General features: G+C 41.5%; 1 protein-coding gene across 4 annotated transcripts in view; it reads right to left on the bottom strand.

The window, feature by feature from the left end:
* The window catches only part of LOC138757803 (probable E3 ubiquitin-protein ligase HERC3), a 94,427-nt gene that overhangs the window by 11,895 nt on the left and 56,610 nt on the right, over window positions 1-25,922 (bottom strand). For 2 of the 4 annotated variants that reach the window (XM_069925728.1, XM_069925731.1), the window contains 7 exons: window positions 22,892-23,049; window positions 18,908-18,985; window positions 17,369-17,434; window positions 16,172-16,261; window positions 13,056-13,163; window positions 4,952-5,089; window positions 17-183 (listed from right to left, as the gene is read on the bottom strand). In XM_069925728.1, coding sequence (XP_069781829.1) covers window positions 17-183; window positions 4,952-5,089; window positions 13,056-13,163; window positions 16,172-16,261; window positions 17,369-17,434; window positions 18,908-18,985; window positions 22,892-23,049 — 805 coding nt within the window. The remainder of the gene's footprint in view (window positions 1-16; window positions 184-4,951; window positions 5,090-13,055; window positions 13,164-16,171; window positions 16,262-17,368; window positions 17,435-18,907; window positions 18,986-22,891; window positions 23,050-25,922) is intronic. The other 2 variants (XM_069925730.1, XM_069925729.1) reach the window with 2 other exon arrangements.

The raw sequence follows: 25,922 nt of genomic DNA, 5'->3' as shown, positions 1-25,922 counted from the left end.
TTTGGATTTCACTCACTTTCCTTCTTCTGGGAAGAGTTGCTTCAGATCTTCCAATGTTGGTTGCATGTGGAGCAGTTTCTTGTACAAAGCCAAAGGGAAGTGAAGGTTGCAAACAAAACCATTGGATAGAGCAATTCCACAAAGCATTCCCACCAGGCAAAATACATTATCCATTTCTGTTTCCTGTAAGTATTGAAATAATACAAAATTGTAAAGATAGAGGGTTCATTCATATAGCAGTTGTTATTATATGGGTAATCTAGGCTTGAATTAATGATCAAAGATGCCCTATTACAATAACAAATAAATAAATAGTTGTTACTTAAATAAATCTAAATTCTGGGAACATGAACAGTAAGATTCATTCTACAATGCTGGCATTTCATTACCCTTGATGTATTTAAATATGAATCAATAAATGCATAGTTCCACTGAATTGTTACAGATTACAGTTTTTAAACATTGATTGTTCAGTCACAGAGTGTGGGAAAATCTCTGGTGAAACTAAGATAGGAAGTAGTTTTAGGACAGAAATTAGGTGGAATTGTTTCTCCCAGAGAGCAGTGAAACTCTTGAGTTTTCTGCCCAGGGAAGCAGTAGAGGCCACCTCATTAATATAGTTAAAACTCAGATGGACAGATTTTTCCAAAGTAGGGGACTTAAGGCATAGTTAGGTGGAGCTGAGTCCATAGCCAGATTAGCCATGATCTAATTAAATAGTGGAGCAGGCGTACTGCTCATATTTCTTTTATTCTAATCACACATGAATTGGAAACAATATGATTAAGTCAGTGATAGGGAGCATTCTTAAGACAGAGAAGCAGAAATAGTCTATACAGCCCATTGAGTCTGCCCAACCAATTAGTCATGATCTGATCCATTTCCCCACTCAGCACATCTTCCATATAACCTTTGATGCCCTGGCTAATCAAGAACCTCTGTCTTAAATACTCCCATTGACCTGGCCTCCACAACTGCTTGTGACAACAAATTCCACAGATTTACCACCCTCTGGCTGAAGAAATTCTGAATTTCTGTTCAAAGCAAAGTTGTGCCCTCTTGTCCTCATCTTTCCCACTGTGGGAAACAACCTTTCTACATCTACATTCGACATTCAAAATGTTTCAATGAGATCTCCCCCGCATTCTCCTAAATTGCATTGAATATAGGCCAAGAGTTGTGAAAGATTTCCCATATGTTAAAACTTTCATTCCTGGAATCATCCAAGTGAATCTCCTTTGAATCCTCTCTAATGTCAGCACATCTTCTGAAATGAGAAGCCCAAAACTTCTCACAATACCCCAAGTAGGGTCCTAGAAAGCCTCAACATCACATCCCTGCTCTTATATTCTATACATCTTGAAATAAATACCAGTATTGCATTTGCCTTTTTCACTACCATCTCAACGTGCACATTTCCCATCAGGTTATCCTGCACGAGGACTCCCAGATCCCATTACATTTAGGTATATTCAGTTTTCTCCCCTTAAAAAAAAGTCTACCCATTTATTTTTTTTTTCTACTAAAGTGCATGACTAAACATATTTCATTTACCAATATTCTGCCCATTTTCCGAATCCAAGTCGTTCTGCAGCCTTTGGGTTTCCTCTACACTACCTGAAATCACCTACTTTCAAATCATCTGTTAAACTTGGCCACAAGGGCATTCATTCCATAATCCATAACATTAATATACAAAATAAAAATAAGTGGCCCCAACACCAGCCTCTTTGGAACACAATTAGGAAATGACAGCCAATCAGAATATGATCTGTATATCTAACTCTCTGGTCCTTCCAATCAGCCAATGTTCTACCCAGCTATTAAGTTTCATGTTATACTATGGGCTCTTGTTAAGTAGCCTTGTGTGGCACCTTGTAAATGCCATTAAAAAATCCAAATACACAACATCCACTGCATATTCCCTTATTCAGCCTGATTGTCACTTCTTCAAAGAATTCCAATAGTATTTTTTTAAACGTTTTTAAATTTAAATTTAGACATATGGAATGGTAACAGTCCGTTTCGGCTCATGAGCCTGTGCTGCCAAATTTAGACCCAATTAACCTAAAACCTCCGGTACGCTTCGAACAGTGAAAGGAAACCAGAGACCCCGGGGAAAACCCATGCAGACAATGTACAAACTCCTCACAAACAGGATTCGAACCCTGGTCCCAATTGCTGGCACTGTAAAGACACTGCACTATCATGGTTGATAGATTACTAATTTTCAAATTAAATTCACAGAAATTGCTTTATGTGTGGGCAGGAAGTGCATAGCAGTAACGTGGAAGACTCCTATGGTCTTTGGAGATGAATAGTTGCATCCCACTTGAAAATGTTACTTACAATCTTAGAAAGGATATTACACATTCCTAAAAATATGGCAGCTTTATTTAGAGCATATAGGTACCTCACTGACACCAATATAGAGTTATGATTGCTACTGGTGAGCCAGTAGACATCTGTAAAGGTTTTAACACTGTGGTATGATCATGTCTCCATGTTTTACTGTACACACTGACAACGGGGTGATTTTTTTCTTTGTTCTTTCTCTCTTTAATAGGGGAGGGGTGAAGGAAGGGGTTTTCTTGATGTTTTGTATTTGGTATGATTGTTGATTATTTAATATATTAAAAGATTAAATAAAATATTACCAAAAAAAGGCGTTGCACTAACTGCTACCCCAAACATGCCACCCTTTATCAAACAAGATTTTCCCTAAAGGAAACCATGTTATCTTTGGCCAATCCTGTCATCTGCCTACAAGTACTCTGTAACCTCATCCTTTACAATCAACTCCAACATCTCCCAACCACTGACGTCAGATTAACCAGCCTTTTCTGCTGCCTCCCTCCCTTCTTGAATAGTGGGGTGACATTTGTGATTTTCCATTCCTTATCATCATTACCAATGCCTCCACAATTTCTTCTACGAATTCTTTCAGAACACAAGGGTGCAACCATTTGGTCCTGGAGACTTATCCCCTCTTTGACCTTTCAGCGTGCTGAGCATCTTCTCCTTTGAAATAGTAACTGCACTCACTTCCCTTCCTGATATGCTTTGACATCTGGTACATTGCTAATATCTTCCACATTGAAGACTGATGCAAAATACTTCATTTAATTCCTCTGTCATATCTGTCTCCCATTATTATTTCTCCAGCGTAATTTTCTAATGGCTCTATATCTACACTCACCTCTTTTATTTTTTATATACCTGAAGAAGCTTCTTTGATATTATTTGCAAGCATACTTTCATATTTAATTTCACTCCTTATGAGTGTTTTAGTTACCTTCTGTAAGTTTCAATCCTCTATCTTCCCATCAATCTTTGCTCCTTGTGTGCCCTCTCATTTGCTTTCACACTGGCCTTGACATCCTGAGCCAGCAACAGTTGTGACATTTTTTTCATTCAAATAATACCAAACCTTTAACCCAGTGGTTCACCACCCTTCTCTTGCCATCCACATACTATGTTAAGTAATCCCTATGCCATAAGTGCTCTGTGATTAGTAAGGGATTGCTTAAGGTGGTACGTGAGTGGGAAGAGAATATTGAGAATCACTGCTGTTGTCTGAAATATTTTGCTTGAAAAAAATTGTCATTGCCGCATTTCCTTTGGAGTTATGAAACTGTGCACATAATGAGTCAATTAGGTACGATATAAACAGTGGTTTTCAAACTTTTTCTTTCCACTCATATACCACCTTAAGCAATCCCTTACTAATCACAGAGCCCCTATGGCATAGGGAATACTTAAAATGGTATGTGAGTGGGAAAAATAAATTGAGAACCACTGGGTTAGTCCTTTTTCTTACATTTCACTCTGTGTCCCTTTTGCATTGCAGCACATCCCCAGAGCTACAATTTTGCACTATCTGTCTGTCCTTACACACAAACTCCCTACCAGCTGTCCCTACCTGTGCACCAACCACCTATTCCTCTGCTTCTTCACTTTGGTTCCCACCAGAGTCGGCGCCAAGGGGGGCATCCACAGGCATTTCCCACCCCCACAAAAGAGGAGATGTGCCCCCCATACGGTCGCCACCATCACCTGCCATTAGACCACTCCACCCCCTCTGGTGTCATTAGCATGCTTCAAGTGCCACTTGACACTTAATGCCATTAAAGTAGCGCTTTCAGCATCTACATCGGAGGGGCAGATGATGGTAACAGCATTCCCCCCCCACCATTGAGTGAGTTTATGTGCATTCACTGTGCCTCTCCACACACTAATGCCCCTCCATAACTTTCATTCTGATGCCGATGCTGGTTCCCACCCTCCTGCAAATCTAGTTAACTCCCACCCACCTTCCCCCCCCCCCCCCCCACCTTGCCCCCCAAAAGCATTAGCAAGTCTTCCTGCCAGGATATTGGTTTCCCTTGAGTTCAGGTGCAAGTCTCTGCTTTCCCAGATAAGGTTCCAATGGTCCAAGAACTATAAACCTGCCCCCTGCATCATATCATCACATGTTTGTCTGCACTATCTTCCTGTTCTGACCTTCCCTTGTGGCACCGGGAGTTATCTAGAGATTACTTTGAGGTCCTGCTCTTGAGCCTCTTTCCTAACTCCCTAAACTTACTTGGAGGACATCTAGCCTAATCCTATGTCATTGATACCAATGTGCACCACATCCCACATCACTAATCACCCTCCCACTTTAGGAATATTCTGTACCCACTCAGAGACATCCAAGACCTGAGCACCTGGAAGGCAACATATTAACCTGGAGGCTTTTTTGCAGACACAGAATCTCCTCTCTGTCCTTCTTATGAAGAAGACTTTTAAAAAGTACGAGCTACTTATGAAATGAGGACATTGGTGTTCATCATCTGATTTAATCTCTCATGTAAAAACACACATATCTGGATGAAACAAGTACATGTGAGGAAAAATATTGGCATTGCACTTTTTTTATTTCAGAGTTGCTCAGTACAATATTACTTACATTGCTGGTGAACCACAGCAAATTTGATTCATCATTGAGCTCAAACATCCTTTTATCATTCTGGAGTTCCTGACTGAAAAGAGTGAAGAATTCCTGTGTCACCCCATGACCATAACATGTTTCATTCTTAAATATAATCTAAAACAAAAGGACAAAACACAAAGCTATAACACTGAATGTTTGCCATATTGTAACACGATTTACCATATTGAATGTTTACCATGCATGTTGTTGTTTTATAATTTTATGTCTATGTGAAGCAAGAGAGGTAAATAAGGTAATTAAGTTGCCCTCAAAAACCAAAAGGATAACCTATATGTGGAGCCAAGGGATATGAGTGAGATCCTAAATGAATACTTCTCATTGGTATTCACCAGAAAGACAGATGTGGAGCCAAGGGATATGAGTGAGATCCTAAATGAATACTTCTCATTGGTATCCACCAGAGAGACAGATGTGGAAGATGGATTAAGGGAGCAGGATTCTGATATTCTGGAGCATGTCTGTATCCGGAAGGGGGAAGTGGTCGAAATATTGGTTCACTTTGTGGTGGTTAAATCCTCAGTAAAGGAAAATGTAGGTGGGCTGATTAGCAAGTTTGCAGACAAAAGAAAAAATAGCAGAGTTGTGGATAGTGATGAAAGTTGTCAAAATATGCTGCAGATAAGAATGGAAATAAGAATGGAGAAAGGGAAGATGGTGTTTAATCCATACAATTGTGAGGTGTTGCACTTTAGGAGTCAAATGTGAAAGGACACTACAGTAAATGGCAGTGCCCTTAGGAGCATTGATGTGCAAATGGATGCTAGGTGCAAGTCCTCAAATACAAATTAAATGGTAAAGAAGGCATGTAACATATTTGTCTTCATCAGTCCAGAAACTGATTATAAAAAAGTCATATTGCAATTGTATAAAACTGCGGCTAGGCCACATTGGGAGTAGTGTGTGCTATTCTGGTAGCAGGATTACACAAAGGATGCAGATGTTTTGGAATGGGTATACAGGTTCACCACGATGTTGCCTGGATTTGAGACTATTAGTTATAAGGAGAGGTTGGACAAACAATTTTTTTATTTAGACACACACTGGAGTATGAGAGGCCAGAAATGACCTGGTAGAAGTATATAAAGAGACACAGATAGTCTTTTTCTCCCAGGGTGTACATTCTAAATACTGACAGAATAGATTTAAGGTGAATGGGGAAAATTTTAAAAGAGATTTGCAAAGCATTTAAAAAAAATATACACAGAGAGTGGTAGGTGCTTGTAAAACATTCCCAGTGGAAGCAGATGCAATGCCATCATTTAAGAGACATTTGGATAGGCATGTGAACATTCAGGGAATAGAAGCATTTGGATCATATGCAGGCAAATGGGATTAGATTAAATTAGCATTATGGTCCACACAGATATACTCTGGAAAGTATTCAGACTGGTTGTATCACGACCTAGTTTGAAAACTTGAGTGCCTGGGAACACAGAAGGGTGAGAAAGTGGGAAAGCTAACCAAGTCTATCACTGGCACCATCCTCACATCGATTGAAAGCATCCAAGTGAGGCACTACCTCAAGAGAGCTGCCAACAACATATAAAGACCATTATCACCCTGGTTGAAACCTCTTTTTACTGCTCCCTTCAGATAGAACAGTGGTTCCCAACCTCCTTCTTTCCACTCACATACCATTTTAATTAATCCCTATGCCATTGGAGCTCTGTGATTAGTAAGAAATTGCTTAAGGTGGTACGTGAGTGGGAAGGGAAGGTTGAGAATCACTGCTCTAGACCCAATTGTTATTGAAATATTTTGCTTGAGAAAAATTGTCATTGGCCCATTTCCTTTAGAGGTATGAAACCGTGCACACAACGAGTCAATTAGGTACAATTAAAACAGTAGTTTTCAAACTTTTTCTTTCCACCCACATCCCACTTTAAGCAATCTGTTACTAATCACAGAGCACCTACAGCATAGGGAATACATAAAGTGGTATGTGAGTGGAAGGAAAAAGGTTGAGAACCACTGAGCTAGAAGGTACAGAAGCCTGAAGTTCAGTATCTCCAGGTTCAATAGGTTTTACCTGACATCTATCAGGCTCTTGAACCACTCTGGATTACTCTAACACCAACCATAAACTACCCTGGGACCACCAAGGCATCTGTGTGCATTATTGATTCTTCCACTAACTGTAACTGTGAATGTTTATCTATCCCATCTTTTTTTTTCTGCCTTGTCATTTGTCATAATTTTGTTTACACTGTTGAAAGTGTAGCTTATGCACCTGTTTCGCTGCAGCAAGTAAGAATTACAGTGCATCAGTACAAGGTACTTATGTATATGACAATAAACTCACATCTGAACATTAAACACAGACATCAGGGGCCACATCCTGTGCTGTATTGTTCTCTGTTTTATAGATCTATCCCAAGCTGCTATGGGAATCAACGGAAGATTTTGTGGATGTTTTGAGGGATATTTTTTACTGGAGCATAGGAAACTTAATAATGACCTTATAAATTTTTATAAAATTATGAGTTCTATAGATAGGTGAGAGGGAGTCTTTCCCAAGGCACAAGTGTCTAGAACATTTATGGTGAGGGTGAGAAATTTACAAGAGTTATGAGGAATATGTTTTTAACACTAAGGATGGAGATTATCTGGACAAGATAAGAGAGAAGGTAAAGAGGCAGATTCAATTACAACATTTAAGAGCTATTTGGATAGACACATAAAAGAAAGACAGAAGGATAACAGATGGAGGTTAATGGATTTAGCTTAAGTATGTGTTGTGGTTGACATGGACTTTTCTTTGGCTTGGCTTCACGGATGAAGATTTATGGAGGGGTATGTCCACGTCTACTGCAGGTTCGTTGGTGACTGACAAGTCCGATGCGGGACAGGCAGGCACGGTTGTAGCAGTTGCAAGGGAAAATTGGTTGGTTGGGGTTGGGTGTTGGGTTTTTCCTCCTTTGTCTTTTGTCAGTGAGGTGGGCTCTGCGGTCTTCTTCAAAGGAGGTTGCTGCCCGCCGAACTGTGAGGCGCCAAGATGCACGGTTGGAGGCGATATCAGCCCACTGGCGGTGGTCAACGTGGCAGGCACCAAGAGATTTCTTTCCAACACCAGATAGGCGTCGTTCAGCCTGAGGCTTGCCAGACCAGTAGAGTGTGTAGCCCGCACCGTGTTCTTGGAGGCTGCCTACATCTGCAAGGCGGACTTCGCTGAGAGCGGCTATGTCGATGTCGAGTCTGGGGAGTTCATGTCTGATGATGGCAGACCGACATTCAGGTCGGTGGCTGTCAGCCTTGTCTAGCATGGTTCTGATGTTCCAACATGTTAGCTTGAGTTTGTGTGCATCTTTTGAAGGGGAGGGCGTGGACCTGTCCTCGGGCCTGCGCAAAGGAGCTTGATAAGCCAAAAAGACCTATGATTTTGCAGGCTAACTGGAGATTTCAACCAGGTTGAAGATTTCTATGATTCCCTGAAATGGAAACATTTATTCTTCACTGATCTTAAGTATTATTCAATCAGGAGATACTTTTAATGTTCAGAACAAAAGGCAGACCAATAATCATTGAAGTATATTTTAAGATCTCAAAAGTGTAAGGGTATGGTGGAAATTCTATTTGTTCATGTTTGAACCAAGCTTTCTTTTAGCCTCAATCAAAAAAAAATGTAGGATTTTGGGTCAATTGGCTCCAGATATAATGGGGCTAATGGCCTCCTTAAAACAAATATAACCATATAACCGTTTACAGCACGGAAACAGGCCACGTCGGCCCTTCAAGTCCGTACCGGTTCACTTGAACAACTCCACTAGCTCTTCCGCAAACTCCTGAGGAAGCAGAGGCTCTCTTAGGTTGGTACATCCTGAGATTTTCCAGGTCCTCATAGATTCTCTTTATAAGATCCCGTTTTCATGGATACTTTACTCCGTTCCATTTCTCTTTATACATCGCTGTTCTCTGGGAATCTTTACACATGTTCCTTTTCTCTTTATAAGTCCACATCCTCTAGGATTATTTACTCCATTCCTTTTCTCTTTATAAATATCCGTTCTCTGGGATTCTTTACTCTGTTCCTTTTCTCTATAAAAGTCCCCGTTCTCTGGGATTCTTTACTCATGTTCATTTTCTCTTTATATGTCCCTGTACTCTAGGATTCTTTACTCATGGTCCTTTTCTTTTTGACCAGAGTAGTCTTTGCTTGAGTGGTTGGCCCAATTTATCCTTCCTTTCTGTACCCTAACATTTGAGTATTTTTGGACTCTTTCATGTTGTCAGCACTTTCAACTTTCTCCTCAATCAGTATCTATGTTTACTTTTGTACAGAGACCACATAACATAAAAAGTGCAATCACATCTGACTGCCAGGGTGGCACAGTGGTCATGGTCATGCTCTGACACTCCTCAATTTCTCTTGCTCCATTGAATCAACTTCCACTAATTATTAAAATTGGATCCAATAACTATATAAAATAAGGAAAGAATATACGACTTGTGTGAAAACTAACACTCATTTGTGTGTATAATTAGAGTAACATTGCACATAAACAGGCCCTTGTGCCCAAACTGTCCATGCTGAACAAGTTGCCTTCCTGAACTAATCTCATTTGCTCATGTTTAGTCTACATTCCTCTAAACCTTTCCTCTGCATGTACCTGTTCAAATGTCTTATAAACATTGCAAATTTTAACTATCTCTACTGTGTCTTCAATCAACTCATTCCATAGACTCACCAGGCTCTAAGTGAAAAGGTTACCTCCTTAGGTTCCCTTTAAATCTTAAAGTAAGACCTCTAGAATTAGACTCCCTTATCATGGGAAAAGTCTATAACTATTCACCTAATTTATGCTTCTTGTGGTTTTATGCCTGCCATAATGTTTGGGACAACAACACTTCCCCCCCCCCCCCCTTTATTTGCCCCGGTTCTCCAGAGTTTTAAATTTGTAATTAAACAATTCACATGTGATTAAAGTGTACATTCCAGATTTTATTCAAGGTTACTTGTATACATTTTGGTTTAACCGTGTAGAGATTACAGCACTTTTTCCCTTATTCATAGTTCCCTTATTTCAGGCACCATAATATTTGGGACATAGCAATAATATGTACTGTGTATCAGTCATGTTTCGTACTTTGTTGCATATCCCTTGCATTCAATGATTGCTTGAAGTCTGTGATTCATAGTCATCATCAGGTGCTGAACATCTTCTCTGGTGATGCTCTGCCAGGCCTCTACTGCAGCCATCTTCAGCTCCTGCTTGTTTTGGGGGATTGTCCCCTTAAATTTTTTCTTCGGCGTATGAAAAGCATGCTCAATTGTATTTAGATGAGGTGACTGACTTGGCCATTCATGAATTTTCTGGTTTTTAGCTTTGAAAAACTCCATTGTTGCTTTAGAAGTATGTTTTAGATTTTTAGAGCCTTTAAAACTGCTGTGTAATATGTGGTTAACTGGGCAATTTTCATGGTTAGTGCCCCAATTATGAGGCAATTTGAAAGGGTCCAACAGGTCAATCTGGTCAGAACCCAAATGGGTCTCTGACCTACCTCAGAGGTGATCAGGGAACCCAGTTAAATTTACCCAGGTCTCTTCCCTGGTCAATTTGAAAATGAAAATGGCTGATTCTCTTACTCCAGTGACATCAGCACTATGGACATTACCAGCATCTGAACATCATGAACTTCCGGTGAGCCCCCTAGGTGCTCCGCTGACCCCCCACCCCGAGTGCCCTACCAGCAGCCTGCCCCAAATGTCCAACTATCCTGACAGCCCACCCAGTCACCCATCCAGTACTCTGCCAACAGCTCACCCCGGTCGCCCCCTGAGTGCTCCGCCAGCAGCCCACCTGCTGACTGCCCCACTGGCAGCCCCCTGCACCTTCCAGCTGGGAACAAATGGCAGGTACAGACTTCTAATACATTAATGCAACGTGTGTGTAATTTATAGGGATATGTCGGGTGGCAGCACATTGCAATAATCATAACATTTAAGACAATATTTTTGATCAGAGGTTAACAAGGGAGTTCATGCGAGTGTGTGACATGTCATCACGGGGGCGGGATCCCCCTTAAATCGCCAGGTTGATGATTTAGCAGATGGGTCTGCCTTCGATTTGAAAGGTACATTTTGCACCCAAGACCCAGTAATCGTAGTCGGGTTCCAGGAGGACTACCCAGGTGCTGCAGTTTGAAAGAGCCCATTGTCTTGCTGAAGGATGAAGCACTGTCCATTGAGTTTGGAGGCAGATGTTCGAACTTGTGCAGACATTTCTCTACACCTCAGAGTTAATTTTGCTACCATCATCAATGAAGACCCTTGTTCCAGAATTCTGCAGCCTCTTTTAAATACTTGGCAAACTGGAATCTGGCCATCCTGTTTCTGTGGCTAACTCGTGGTTTGCATCTTGAATTTCTGTTCATGAAATCTTCTGCAGACAGTAATCACTAACACATCCACACCTGGCTCCTGAAGAGTATTTGTGATCTGTGGACAGGCATTTGGGGATTTTTCTTCATCATGATGAGAATGGAGGTCTTCCTTGACCTGGCAGTCCCTTTGCAATTACTGAGCTCACCTTAATCTTCCTAATGATGTTCCAAACAGTTGATTTTGGTAATCTAAGGTTTGGGTGAGATCTCTTACTTCTTATTGTTGATTTTCTGCCTCATAATGCATTCTTTGACTTTCATTGGCACAGCTTTCGTCCTTAGGTTGAAAAATAGCAACTACAAACTCCAAAGGGTGATCAAAAACTTAGAAGCAAGCCTAGCTCTCTTGTACCTGCACCAATGAAGCAATTAAACATAGCTGAGTACTCACAAACACCTGTGAATCCAAAAGTCCTAAACATTTGGTGCCCTGAAATGAGGGGACTGTGTATAAAAAGTGCTGTAATTTCTATGAGGTCAAACCAGCATATATACAAATCATCTTGAATAAAATTTGGAATGTGCATTTTAATCACATATGAATTGTTTGATTACAAACTTAAAACTGAGGAGCACAGAGTGAAATATAGGAAAAAAAGTGTCTTTGCCTCAAACATTATGAGAGGCACTGATTCTCATCCCTTAGTCTCCTTCGCTCCAGCCTATGTCTCTCTTTTTGGCTTGGCTTCACGGACGAAGATTTATGGAGGGGGTAAATGTCCACGTCAGCTGCAGGCTCGTTTGTGGCTGACAAGTCCGAAGCGGGACAGGCAGACACGGTTGCAGCGGCTGCAGGGGAAAATTGGTTGGTTGGGGTTGGGTGTTGGGTTTTTCCTCCTTTGTCTTTTGTCAGTGAGGTGGGCTCTGCGGTCTTCTTCAAAGGAGGTTGCTGCCCGCCGAACTGTGAGGCACCAAGATGCACGGTTTGAGGCGATATCAGCCCACTGGCGGTGGTCAATGTGGCAGGCACCAAGAGATTTCTTTAGGCAGTCCTTGTACCCCACTTACCACAGCCTCCACTTCCCCAACCACTAACCCATTTTATTGCTGTATAAACTACAAAAATGAACAACTACAAAAACATCCTTCCTCTCACCTTAAACCCCTGGCCTCTAGTTTTGAGCATTTCTATCTTTACCTTCATACCTCGTCTCCTTCGCTTAGGGAAATCAGACATAGCCTTTTCAATCTCTCCTTACAACTCATACCCTCCAATAAAGGCCACATTCTTGTGATTGTTTTTTTTCCCCACACTGCTTTTAATTTAGTGAAATATTTCCATGGAGAGACAAGTACACACAAAAACAGTACTCTAAAGTAAAATTGCATGTTAGTGAATGTCCCATGACATAAATGAAGATGGATTTCAGTTCCATTTCAAAATCTTTAAGAGGTTGTAAGGGGTAGGTTGTTCCACACAGAGAGTAGTTGGTATTTGGAATTAACTGCCAGAGGAGGTAGTGGAGGCCAGAACAGTAATAACATTTAATTGATATTTGAATGAACATAGCACTGAAGGATATTGAATTAATCAAGCAAGTGTGATTCACATGACGTTCAGCACAGATGTGGTGGGCCCAATGGGCCTATTTCTGTGCTGTACAACTCTATAACTTTGTGATATTCGATCTTTGAAATTTTTCAAAAAGGAAAACATTTCCATGGGCCATTTTCTTACCTGAAGTGCTGTAAAATGAAGACAGTAATTGTAAGATCTATACCAGTTGATTATGTCTTGAAGAACTGCTGTCCTTGAAACATTCGTAAGAGTAGCAACAATGTGATTCTGAAATAAATTAGTTCACTCATGAGACAAGGACTGCAAATACAGACAGTAAATGTGGGATAAAGTCAACAAAGTTATACATTTGACTGCAAAATACTTCAAATGTAACAAAATGATAAATGAGGAAAAAGCATTGTTCTCCACTTCAATATTCAGGTGGACTAATAAAGATGTGAAATGGTCATCCATGGTCATGATATAGCAGCCCTCTATGGACTAAAAACACAAAGCCAGGGAAGCTCAGCATTCCCTGATGAAGCACTCAAGCCCGAAACATTGGTTATTAAGTATCGTATATGCTGTTGTCTAGGACAACTCTGTGTAGGACAACCCTGGAATACCCTTTGAATAAGATGATTCCCCCAAATCTGGCACTTACTGCTGACCAGTGGATGCTGTTCAAAGCAAATCACATTATTTTAATAACAAATTATTATTGAACGGTTTTAATTTTATTTGAATATTTTAAAATAAACCACTGTCCACTCCTGTAACAGGCCATTTAAAGCTTATACAGAGCTAACAGCAGTCAGATCAGGCGGATGGACCCCGCGGAGGAGTGCTGAGACTTCGCAAATAACTAACGGAGCATGTGTGAGATTGCATTGCAGCTGGCAGTAAGATGGTGGCGGTGTTATGACTTTGTCGTCAAGGTAAGAATCTTAGACACTTTGTATAGGTGAAATTTTTAAGTTTTGGATTGTCCTATACAATGGCATATTCAGTACACTGTTTAATCTGCTGAGTTTCCCCAGCTTTGTGTTTTTACTTCAATGATGGTGCATTCAGACTTTCATGTTTTACTCTAGCCCTCTATGGTCCTACAATTTGCCTTCTCATGACACATATAACCTGCCAACACACATTTAAATGTCTGTCTGAGTTGAATATATTTGTAGGTTATGTAGAGTCACTTTCATTCTGTGCTTAAGCCTTTGTCATGTGATTGCAAGTCCACCACCCACATCATGACATCAGGACAAACCAAGAGCTTCATGTCAAAAGATGTGCTTGAGTCTTGGAAGTGTTAAAACCCAGAAAACTTATTTTGAAGGAAGTGACAGGTGGTATAAACTTAATAAGAGCTTCTTCATAATATTTAATTGGAAACTATTTACAAAGCGCTCCAAGCACAACAATCACCTGATAGATTGGATAGTCAAGCAGAGTCTGCAGAGAGTGGGGTCATTCATACAGAAAAAGCAACATGTACAAGGCTTTGGGTATTTGGACTGCAGAAGGCAAGATCATATCAAAACATCTAAGCTCCCAAGTTGAGACTGCAAGTTCAGATCTGTCACTGTGAAAGTCCTGACATTGCAGGCCCTGAATGTGTCCTTGAGTCTGTGTAACATTAAGGACCCCATCACCCTAGTCACAACCTCTCCTCAGTGCTACTTTCATGCAAAAGCTACAGAGGCCTGAGAATGAGCACCTTTAGGTTCAAGAACAGTTTCTTTCCAATGGATATCAGGTTCTTGAACCTCCCCTGGTTACACTTACTATGGACTGCTCTGACACAATAAAGGCCCGTCTGGAATATTGTAATACCACTTGTTTTTCTTGCACTATGGTAACTATGACTATGTATTATTTATCTTTTGTATTTATTTATTCTTTAAAATTTAATCAAATGTCTGCTATTGTGTTTTTTTCATTAAGTATATGTTTTGCAGCAAGTGAGAATTTTGGTGCATATATACACTGTATAACAATAAATTCATCATCATTTCTTTTAATATGGAGCAGGATTGGAACACCAACTACCAAATGGACTTGATTGATTGAGCCTTGATTCAATAGCAAGAGGACAAAGATGACATTGGACTAGGGTGGCCATTTCAAACTTACCAAAACAGAGGTCATGCAGAGTCAGTGTCAGAAACTCTCTCATGGTGGGATGGGGGGGGGGGTGGCGTGGCGGTCACATTTCCCCTTCATGGCGCATGTGTCAGTTGACACTTAGTGCGCCGCCGTCACGCGTCCCCCTCATGGCGCATGTGTCAGTTGGCACTTGGTGCGCCACCGTCACACTTCCCCCTCATGGCGCATGTGTCAGTTGGCACTTGGTGCGCCGGCGTCACACTTCCCCCTCATGGCGCATGTGTCAGTTGGCACTTGGTGCGCCGCCATCACACTTCCTCCTCATGGCACATGTGTCAGTTGGCACTTAGTGCGTCGCCGTCACGCTTCCCCCTCATGGCGCATGTGTCAGTTGGCACTTGGTGCGCCGCCGTCACACTTCCCCCTCATCGCGTATGTCCGCAAAAAGAAATATGGTTGCACATGCTGCATTTAACAGATAAGTGCCTTTTCTGCCATTTAATTTGTCCTCCAGTGGAGGGTGTAGGGCCTATACCTCCAAATGGAGGACAAATTAATGTCTGGCTTGAGGTTGCGCCAGACAGAGGGCTCAAAAGCTGGACTGTCTGACCTAAAACCAAACATCGCCACCCTACATTACACAAATGTCAATTCTCACACATTATGCATATATAGGTGTGCGCATTCGTGTACACACACAAACGTAAACCAGTGGGTTATATGCTTGCCCATTACCTCTTACTCATATTCCTCTCCCTAATCTTCCTTGCCCTCTCCCTTAATATCTTTTGTCTCTTCCTGTCTCCAGTAAGACAGGTGCTTTTAGTAACCATAATCACTTGTTATTGTATTAACCATCAACTCTTTAGTAAGTGGCCAGGCAAGACACCCTGCACCATTTACTGGGAATAGTGGGAGCCACAGTCGGAAGCACGGTGTGTGGGCAATGGAGACTGGGGAGGTGAATGACTAGGAGTGGCCTGGATACAGAACCCAGAGCACTGCCAGGATTAAGAGTAGATGTCAGTGTGAGGCCAGCAGCACAGGTAGGTTTACCCAGAAAAGTGGGATGCAGAGAGGAAAAAGTGAGGAAGAATGGGAAAAAGTCAGAGAGTAGGAAAGAGGTTGCTCAAAGTCTGCATGTAGCTATTGTTTACGGATGATTTCTCTGAAATTATACTTACATGTGTGAAATACAAAGAGTCCAAATTTAAAAAATCAAGCTTTGCATCCAAATCAAAGATGCACGAATATGGAATTAATTGATTCAGGATCTGTGAAAGAAAAAAAATTATGCAATGTAAATATGATCATTGTTTATCAATGAAAGTTTGTGTGCTTCATGTACTTTAGCAAGATAACAAACGGTCACTACTTTACATAATGAAACCCAATTGATGGCTTCACCTTACCACTTCACAACTTAACTACTAATGTGGCACAACGTGGACAAAAAAATGCGGATGCTGGAAATCTGAATTAAAATCAGAAAATGCTGGAAACACAGCAGGCCAGGCAGCATCAGTGGAAATAGAAACACAGTCAATGGCTTAACATTGGTATATGTTCAATGCAGTTCATTTCCCTGTTTTTGAAGAGCTAGCAATTCTTGCAACCCCTGCAGGTGTACTTGCAAAGTCCATGAGAAAAATTAAAAGGAAAGACGGTAACATTTAGGTTTGGGCAAACAAAAAAAAACTGCAAATGCTGCCAAACGAGAAACACACAAAATGCTGGAGGAACTCAGAAGGTTAGATAGCATGCATGGAAAACAATAGAGAATGAATGTTTCATGCCTAAACCCTTCATCAGGACTGGTAAGAAAGAGGGTATGGGCAATAGTCTACATCTTTCTTTGTATATCAGATTATCAATGAGTAGCACTCTTGCCTTTGAGACAAAATGCTCTGGGTTCCAAACCCGACTAATGCCTCAGGCTAGTACTGACCTGTCTGAGATTTGACTGCCAGATAAAACAATAGGCTGTGTACCACCTAATATTGTCCCAGAGAGTTATCCCTGTCCAAGCAAAGAGAAGCAGGAGGCACTCAGCAGGTTAGGAAGCATCATGGGTACAAAGTAAAAATTTCTACCCATAGATGCTGCCTGGCCCTTTGAGTCCCTCCAGCATCTCACTGTTTGCTCTAGATTCCTGCACCTGGAGTTTTTGTGTTTCTTGAGTTATTCTTATGCCCAGGTGATATTTATCTCTCAGTCAATGTTCCTAAAAACAGATTATCTGGCCATTGACACGGAATCGTCTGTGTATTGCATGATTTGGTGTGTCCTGAAGGCAGTTTATCTGGCTGTTTCATAGAAACAGGAAAAAGTAATAAAATTATTAATATTTTCAGAAGCAAACATGCAAAAGGGCAATCTACCTGGAAGTATAATTGAAGCCTTGATGAATCAAACATGTAATTGACGAGACTTAATTGCATAATCATCTGTGGAGATTTGAACTAGATATCATATTTGTTCAAACAGATATCCCATTTGTTGACAGGATCATTTAACATAGAACATTACAGCACAGTACAGGTACATAATCTTTTATCCAAAACCCTTGAGACCAGACCAGAATTCGGAATTTAAAAAAATATTACTAATAGAATAATAGTAAAGGTGGAACATTAAGTAATTGAGCTCATTTCAGATTCGTGCAAAAAGAAAACACACTCCAACTAGAAGGGTCCCTGGAAGGGGTGGGGGCGGCTTTTATAATTCTTCACCTCTCTGTAGCTCAGCCAATTTGCCCCAGCTTGAAATTGCGGCAAGAGCTGGTCTGGTGCCTCCTTTCACACCATGTTTACCACAGTTCCACATGCTACTGCATAAAAAGAGGTGCTCGCTGCTTCAGGGGGGCACATAATTGTGCGACTGCTGATCTTTCTGACTGGAAGGTACTTTCAAATCATGAATGAGAATCAAGCGGGCAGCATGGTGTCGAGCTGCCTGGAGTGCCAGCAGTAGTGGGCATGTGGGGATGCCAAGCCTTCTGCCACCATACCAGGCTGGATGCAAGCAGCAAATTTCACTTCAGATACAAGCACAACAATGCAAGCATCATCTTCAAGGTGGAAGTGGAAACCAAAGACTATGTTGGACTTGGGATCTTCCCAACAGGATCCATGACTCAGTGTGACAAGGTCATTGGAGGAGTTGCAAATGGTCTGTCAAAATAAACAGCCCCTGGATCCCCATGAACTAATGTGTAATTTTTATATTTCCATATATTTTTTGTTTATTCTTTTACATTTATACAGTAGTTTTTTTGGCTGTATGTATGGATGGTCATAAATTGCATAGGTCATAAGTGGAGGACCACCTGCATAGAATATTACAGCACAGTACAGGCCCTTCAGCCCATGATGTTGTGGCAACCTATGGAAACGTACTGCACAACAATTTATTTTTTTCCCCATTATAGGAAAGAAGTGAAAGCTTTGGAAAGGGTGCAGAAGATACTTTCTGGATTAGAGCCCATGGACTACAAGGAGAGGTTAAACAAATTTGATTTATTTTCTCTGAAGCATCAGAGGCTGATATAAATTTATAAAATTATAAAAAAGCATAAATAGTCAGAAACTTCTTTCCAGGATAAAAAATGTCAAATATTAGAGGATGTGCATTAAAAGGTGAGAGGAGTAGTGTGGGGACAAGTTTAAAGGAGATATGAAGAGCAAGTATTTTTTAATAACACAGAGAGTGGTAGGTGTCTGGATCATATTTCATGCAATAGTGAAGGAAGCAGATACAAAGGTTTTTGAGGGGCTTTCAGGTAGACACATGAATAAACTTGGAATATGTATTAAGTGCAAGTAACAGAGATTTAGATGAATTTGGCATTACATTCAGTGCAGACATGATGGGCAGGGCTTTTTCCTGCTTTTATATTTTCTATAAATAACATTATTTACCCATGAACAGTCCCTAAATATTTTCATTACAGGAATGTTGAAGCTCCACTCTGTTTTCTGATCTCTGGTGGCATTTACCTGTCAGCAATACAATCAAATATTATTCATCATATTTAAGATAAACGTGTTTATATCCATCACAACAAAAAACTCTAAAACTGATTTCCATTATAGAGACTGGTCGTCGGGATTACTCAATGCATCAATAAATATGAGGGTCACAGAAAGTGTAGTCATAGTTTTTTTCCCAGGTTGGAAGAGCCCAAAACACAATGTCATAGATTTAAGGTATGAGAGAAAAATTTAAAAGGGCAATTTTTTCTCACATAGGGTGGTGGCTATATGGAAAGAGCTCCTTCAAGGTATGTTTACAATGTTTAAAATAAATTTATACAGGTAATTTATAGGAAAAGATTAGAAGATTGCAAGCTAATGGGACTGGCTCTAGTAGACAACTTGGTAAGCAAAGATGAGCTTTCATGCTGTACAACTCTTTGACCCTATTTTGGATTGACTGATTAGATGGTGAGTTAGATTATTTGTTCTTCTACCAACATAAGAAATGGCATAAGAAAAAGAAGCAGTTTCTGTTCACCTCAGTTGCCCATCGTGCAGATTAATTCATGAAAGTGAAAAAATGATATGGAAAACATCAAAGATGGTTCTCTTGCAAATGCACAAAGCTCACTCATTCATTGGTCACAATTACCGTACTGACAGCTCATACGTGATTTTGTGACAGTAGGAATGATAAAAGTAGCCTGTTTGTACTCCAGTGTTAATCGAAGACACCAGGTGTGAACACAATGGGTAACTGAAACAAAGAGATAGAGAAATGGGAGCAAGAGTGGGTGATTCAGCCCTTCAAACCTGCTCTGCAAATTAACTCAACCTACAATCCCACTCTCTTCTCAGACCTTATAATGCCAATTCATTAAGAAATAGGTTTCCTTGAATTTATTAAGCATCTTTGTCCTCTATAGTATCAAATTGCTCAGGTTTATCCTTCTCTGAGAAAAGAAATTTCAATTATCTCAGTCCAAATATCTTCACCTGAGTCCTGAAACATCAAGCCTTTTCAAGTGGCCTCAGCACCCCAGTGTAATGCCGCATAATCTCCCCCTTGCGGCTAAATGCAGCAGAATGCTCACCTGAATGCAGCAGAAGCACCTCTGAGGCACCAACGCCAACCGTCCTCCAGGAGGGATAATCAATGGAGTGCCGCGCTCCACCGATGCATCTGAATGTGCAGCGGCTGCTGGGGACAGGCTGATGACTCCATCAGGTGACAACCCAACTTCCCGCTGCCTGACAGCTCCCCCGCCTGCCCCCTCCCCACTACTTGACAGACCCCATCCCACTGGGGAGGAGGTCGGCGGGGGATGTTGGGGCAGGGGTGGCTGGTGGGGGATGTCAGGGATGGCCTGTGAGGGCTGTCACAGCCCAGCTGGCTGCTACACTGGGGCCGCTCTCTGCAGCTCAAAATGTGGCATAGTAATGGCAGTCTTCCCTAACGATAATACCCCACTCAGCTGGAACTGATATGTGAAACAGAGTGGGTCCACCTGAGTAGGGAATTATGGGTAGGGAAGGCGGCCATTGCTATGCTGCATATTTATGACGGGTGGTGCTGCGGCACCAATCGCCCCACCTCCATCAGATCTGGAGGCGTAATGAGGCACCTCTAGATATGAATAGGCCATTTCAGGTGGACCAGGCAATGTTGCAAGCAGCCTTTTAGGGATGCCACCTGAAAGGTGAGTCCACAAGTTAATATCCACTCCTGCTGCTGCCCTCAAGGTGGAGAGTCCACCTGAGTAGGGAATTATGGGTAGGGAAGGCGGCCATTGCTATGCTGCATATTTATGACGGGTGGTGCTGCGGCACCAATCGCCCCGCCTCCATCAGATCTGGAGGCGTAATGAGGCACCTCTAGATATGAATAGGCCATTTCAGGTGGACCAGGCAATGTTGCAAGCAGCCTTTTAGGGATGCCACCTGAAAGGTGAGTCCACAAGTTAATATCCACTCCTGCTGCTGCCCTCAAGGTGGAGAGTCCACCTGAAAGGGCTATTGGGGCTAAAAAAAATATCCTCCTCACATCATGATAGTCTAGCCTTGTGGTTTTCAAACTTTTTCTTTCCACTCACACAGTACAACTCCGATTATCCAAAATTGGATTCTCCAAAATCCTAAGTTATCCGAAATTTAAAAAAAAATTCACATAAACAAGGATATCCGAAATCCTCATTTATCCAAAACTTTTTCAGAGCCAAACTGACTGGGGACCTTAACTCCCAGTGGCGGCAGAAACGGGCCTTGGGATCCAAGCGGCAATGGACCTCAGACTCCTGGGACCTCAAGCTCCTGGGCAGGTATGGGACTCTCGGGCTCTCGACATGAGCACGGCCTCGGTGGGGAGGTGTCAGTGATCAGCAGTAGCCAGCATATTTTTAGGGTGAATTAAACATTATTTTAATACTTAAAAAGCCTTACCTTGTTGTTTGTTGTTGTTTAAACACTGTTACAAGTGATTTTCTGTTGCGATTGAACTACTTTTAAAGATGATCAGTTCTCAAAAAAAAAATTGTCCGAATAGGTCCCGATCCTGACCATTTCAGATAATCAGAATTGTACTGTACCACCTTAAGTAATCCCTATGGCATAGGGATTACTTAAGGTGGTATGTGAGTGGAAAGATAAAGCTTGAAAACCAATTTCTCCTCATCCAATAGTTCCAGCCAGAGGCCAATTTTATGTGTTTATTCTTTTCAACGAAGATGAAAACAAATGGAACTGGCATTTGATCTGAACCTAAAATGCAGGTGAGGTTAAAATCAAGCCAATGATATAAAATATTTTTAAATTTAAATTTTGACATACAGCACGGTAACAGGCCCTTTTAGCCCATAAGTCTGTGCCGCCCAATTACACACAATTAACGTACAATTCCGGACGTTTTGGAGGGTGGGAGGAAACTGGAGCACTTGAAGGAAACCCACGCAGACAAGGGGAGAATGTTCAAATTCTTTACAGACAGCGCGGGATTCAAAGCCTGGTTCTATTTGCTGGCACTATAACAGCATTGCGTTAACCATGCTGCCCTTAATTCAGTTTTTTTCTGGAATGTCCACGTCATTGCAGTGAGGCAAGCATTCATAACCTATTCCTCATGAAGATGCTGTAGAACACTGTGATCTATATGATGAATGAATCCAACAATGCATTTTGTGTGATAGTTCAGGGATTTGTAATGGTGCCAGAATTAGGGCTGATTTCTAAGTTGAGATAATGTGTAGCTTGTAAAAGAATTTGAAAGTTGTGGCATTCCCAAAATCCTTCTACCCTTGTGCTGCCCAAGGTGGTAGAGGTTGTGGGTTCCAGAAGTCATACAATTTTACAACATAGAAACAGGCTTTTCAGCTCAACTTGACAATGCTAACCAAGTTGTCAACCTTAACTAGTCCCATTTCCCTGTGTTTGACCCATATGCCAGGGAAGTCGAGAGTATTCAGCTAGGGCTTTAGCCTCTAATGTTAAGAAGGGCAGGGACAGAGGCACATTGCCACTTACAGGTTCCTGGAACTCCCTACTCTCTGAAGGGCTGCAACATTCCAAGAACGCAGCTTTTGACACTACTGACATTTTTCTCAAAGTAAATAAGGATGAATCTTATCCAGAAAAAGCAGAAATAACAAAAAGCCATGCAATATACAATCTCATTCTTGCTCTTTTACTCTTGCCTAATAGCAAAATCTCCAATTCTTAAAGCTGATTGGTTATATTCCACATTTAAGACACTAATATTACATTTACAAGCCTCCTCTTCATCTGAAAGTGTTTCATAGAAGCAAAGAAACTGCAATTAGACAAGAAATGTGAAAAATAACTAGTAAAAATGGTAATTTTGCAAAACTTGCTGACAAGAGGGAGAAGCAATCCACAGCAGGCTGTCAAGGCAATATAGAATAAATTCTCACTTACCTTGTTAAGTGTCTGTAAAATTTTTAGTGAATTCTGAAATTCAGAGATATTTGGGGTGTTTCGCCTGAAGGCTAGCTGAAGAAGTGTCACTGATCCTTCATGATAAATCTTCACTAGACGCTCAAAGGCTTTGAGAGGCATTGTCCTCCACCAACATTCTGATCAAGAAAGGAGGCACATTAATAGATGAAACAAAGCATAATCTACCACGATTGTCAGCAGTCAACAAAGAACACTGAATATTGAACTACAAAAACAAAACAATGGATGATCTGCTTAAACTTTCACTTGGAAATGATAAGCTCTTTTTGTCTCTCTCTTATCCTTCACAGAGATCTCAATGGCCCAAGGAAAGTTTTTAAAAGACATATAATGGTAAACACTCAATTGGACAGGAAGCAGCTGGAGAACAACAGAGCAAACATTTCAGGTTGGAGACCTTTATCAGAACTGGCAGAGATAATTAAAAAAAAGATGGTTTTAAGTTGTAAGGAAGGCATACTGGGTAGATGGGACAAAGAGAACATCTATGACATGGTGTTGCCAGGTGATCATGCCTGTGTTATGCAGATCAGGTTTGTGATACATACCCAACTAAGGCTAAACTAATGGTCCCATTAGCCCATTTCACCTGGCTGTCCTATTGATCTTTCCTGCTACCTTTTCTCCACAATATCTTGTGGTCAGATATTTCCTTGGCCATATTTAACTATTCTGCCACCTTTTTATGCAACTTAAAACCATCTTTTATTATCGCCTTTAAGTCCTGATGAAGGTTCTCTAACTTTAAATAATAACTCTGATTCTCATTTCCACAGATTTTGAGTGTGGTCAGCATTTTCTGTTTTAATTTAAGAGAGTCCAAGTGGTCTTCTAGGAAAGTATCTGGTCATACAATATATTCAGGGTTCAAAGTTAGTACACAACTTATTTCAATTGTGTCCTTTAGTAGAGTGTCAAAAAATGGAAGCGAGATTGCACACAACTAGAACCCATCAGTCCCAATGAGGTTATGGATGAAATATGTTTTAAATATGTTAGCGGAAAAATAAATATTGGTTTGTGTCAGTGCATGTCGCGACGCAGGCAAACCATGTTTGTCGCGGCTGCAGCAGGGGAGCAGCTGCATCAAGATGGTGCTGCCGGAAATTTTAAAAAAATTTAAAAAAAGATGGTGCTGCCGGGTTTTGCTTCTCTGGTGGGCAGAGGAGCCGCACACGTGCACTCAGCTGCATCACCACCAATGCAGAGGCGGGACTTGATGGCCACCTTATAAGGTTCAGCACGGGCTTTTTCGAATAAACTGTTGGAAACAAAACCGATTCCAGCGTGTAGTCTCCTTTTGTTTCCCCCTCGTAGCTACCACTAGAGTTGGTGACCTCGATGAGTCCAGATGATTCTGGACTCTACATCATGGACATTGCATCAGTCAATGCAGTGACTATGATATTACCGACCTTCTGGTTCAGCAAGTGGAAGCGCAATTCCACCTCTGGCAAATCACCTCCGACTCAACAATACCACATCATCCACTCCCTCGACCAAGAAACCACAGCCAGGGTGGATGACTTGATACACAACCCCCCCCCCCCCCCCCCCCCCGTGTGATATTGGTTGATAATGTAATGAAATGAATGTGCTGTGTATAAGAGTTAAGATGTTATTATAACCGTATTATGAAAGGTAGAATAGACTCACACAGGCAGGTCAGCTGCAACTAACAACATTCCAGACAACTATCCATTATCACCACTTCCATAAAGCCATCTCCTGGTCCTCTGTACACAATAGCGCTATTACTTAACGAGCTGACAGACACACCCCATTCATAAACGGGTTCCCGCCCAAAAACAGCTGACGGCACTACAAGCTTGTCAAACAGAATGTGGAAACGTCAAAAGCCTGCAGAATGACCAACTGTGCTGATGGCTTTGTTTCAGTGTCTAGAATTCAACTAACCCTGTTAAAAATAATGAATCTGGAAATCACTGGGGAAGCAACCATTTATAAGAGCCAGGATTCTTCTTTCTTTCTTTGGCTTCGCTTCGCGGACGAAGATTTATGGAGGGGTAATGTCCACGCCAGCTGCAGGCTCGATTGTGGCTGACAAGTCCGATGCGGGACAGGCAGACACGGTTGCAAGGGAAAATTGGTTGGTTGGGGTTGGGTGTTGGGTTTTTCCTCCTTTGTCTTTTGTCAGTGAAGTGGGCTCTGCGGTCTTCTTCAAAGGAGGTTGCTGCCCGCCGAACTGTGACAAGATGCACGGTTTGAGGCGATATCAGCTCACTGGCAGTGGTCAATGTGGCAGGCACCAAGAGATTTCTTTAGGCAGTCCTTGTACCTCTTCTTTGGTGCACCTCTGTCTCGGTGGCCAGTGGAGAGCTCGCCATATAACACGATCTTGGGAAGGCAATGGTCCTCCAATCTGGAGACGTGACCTACCCAGCGCAGTTGGATCTTCAGCAGTATTGATTCGATGCTGTTGGCCTCTGCCATCTCAAGTACTTCGATGTTGGAGATGAAGTCGCTCCAATGAATGTTGAGGATGGAGTGGAGACAACGCTGGTGGAAGCGTTCTAGGAGCCGTAGGTGATGCCGGTAGAGGACCCATGATTCAGAGCCGAACAGGAGTCAGGCTAACACTGTCTCAAAGGACCCTTTTGATCATGTCTGCCATCTATCCATATCTTTTAATTATAGAAAGCCAATCAATAATAACAATTTTCCTTTCTTTAGAAAGGAGCAAACACTGACTGTAACACCTCAGCTTGAAACAATCCCCTCAAAGGAATGGTCATTTAACCATATGCAGCAAAATGCCTTCAATATTGTACTCTTTAAACTTGTACTTTGAAGGAGGTTCAACAGTATTAGGGAGGTGATCTTATCTACCCTAATTACTGCTCATTCTTGCTAGCGTGACTCTAATAAATTCTGTGTGTTGTACTTTGTGGTTTGGTTGTACTTCTTGTACCTTGACAGGACAAAACTATAACACCCAGGAAGGTAAATACCCAGCTCTCAAGAAGCT

The sequence above is a fragment of the Narcine bancroftii genome, chromosome 3, assembly GCF_036971445.1.
Source record: "Narcine bancroftii isolate sNarBan1 chromosome 3, sNarBan1.hap1, whole genome shotgun sequence".
NCBI classification, from domain to species: domain Eukaryota; kingdom Metazoa; phylum Chordata; class Chondrichthyes; order Torpediniformes; family Narcinidae; genus Narcine; species Narcine bancroftii.
This window is presented reverse-complemented; position numbering and strand designations above follow the sequence as displayed.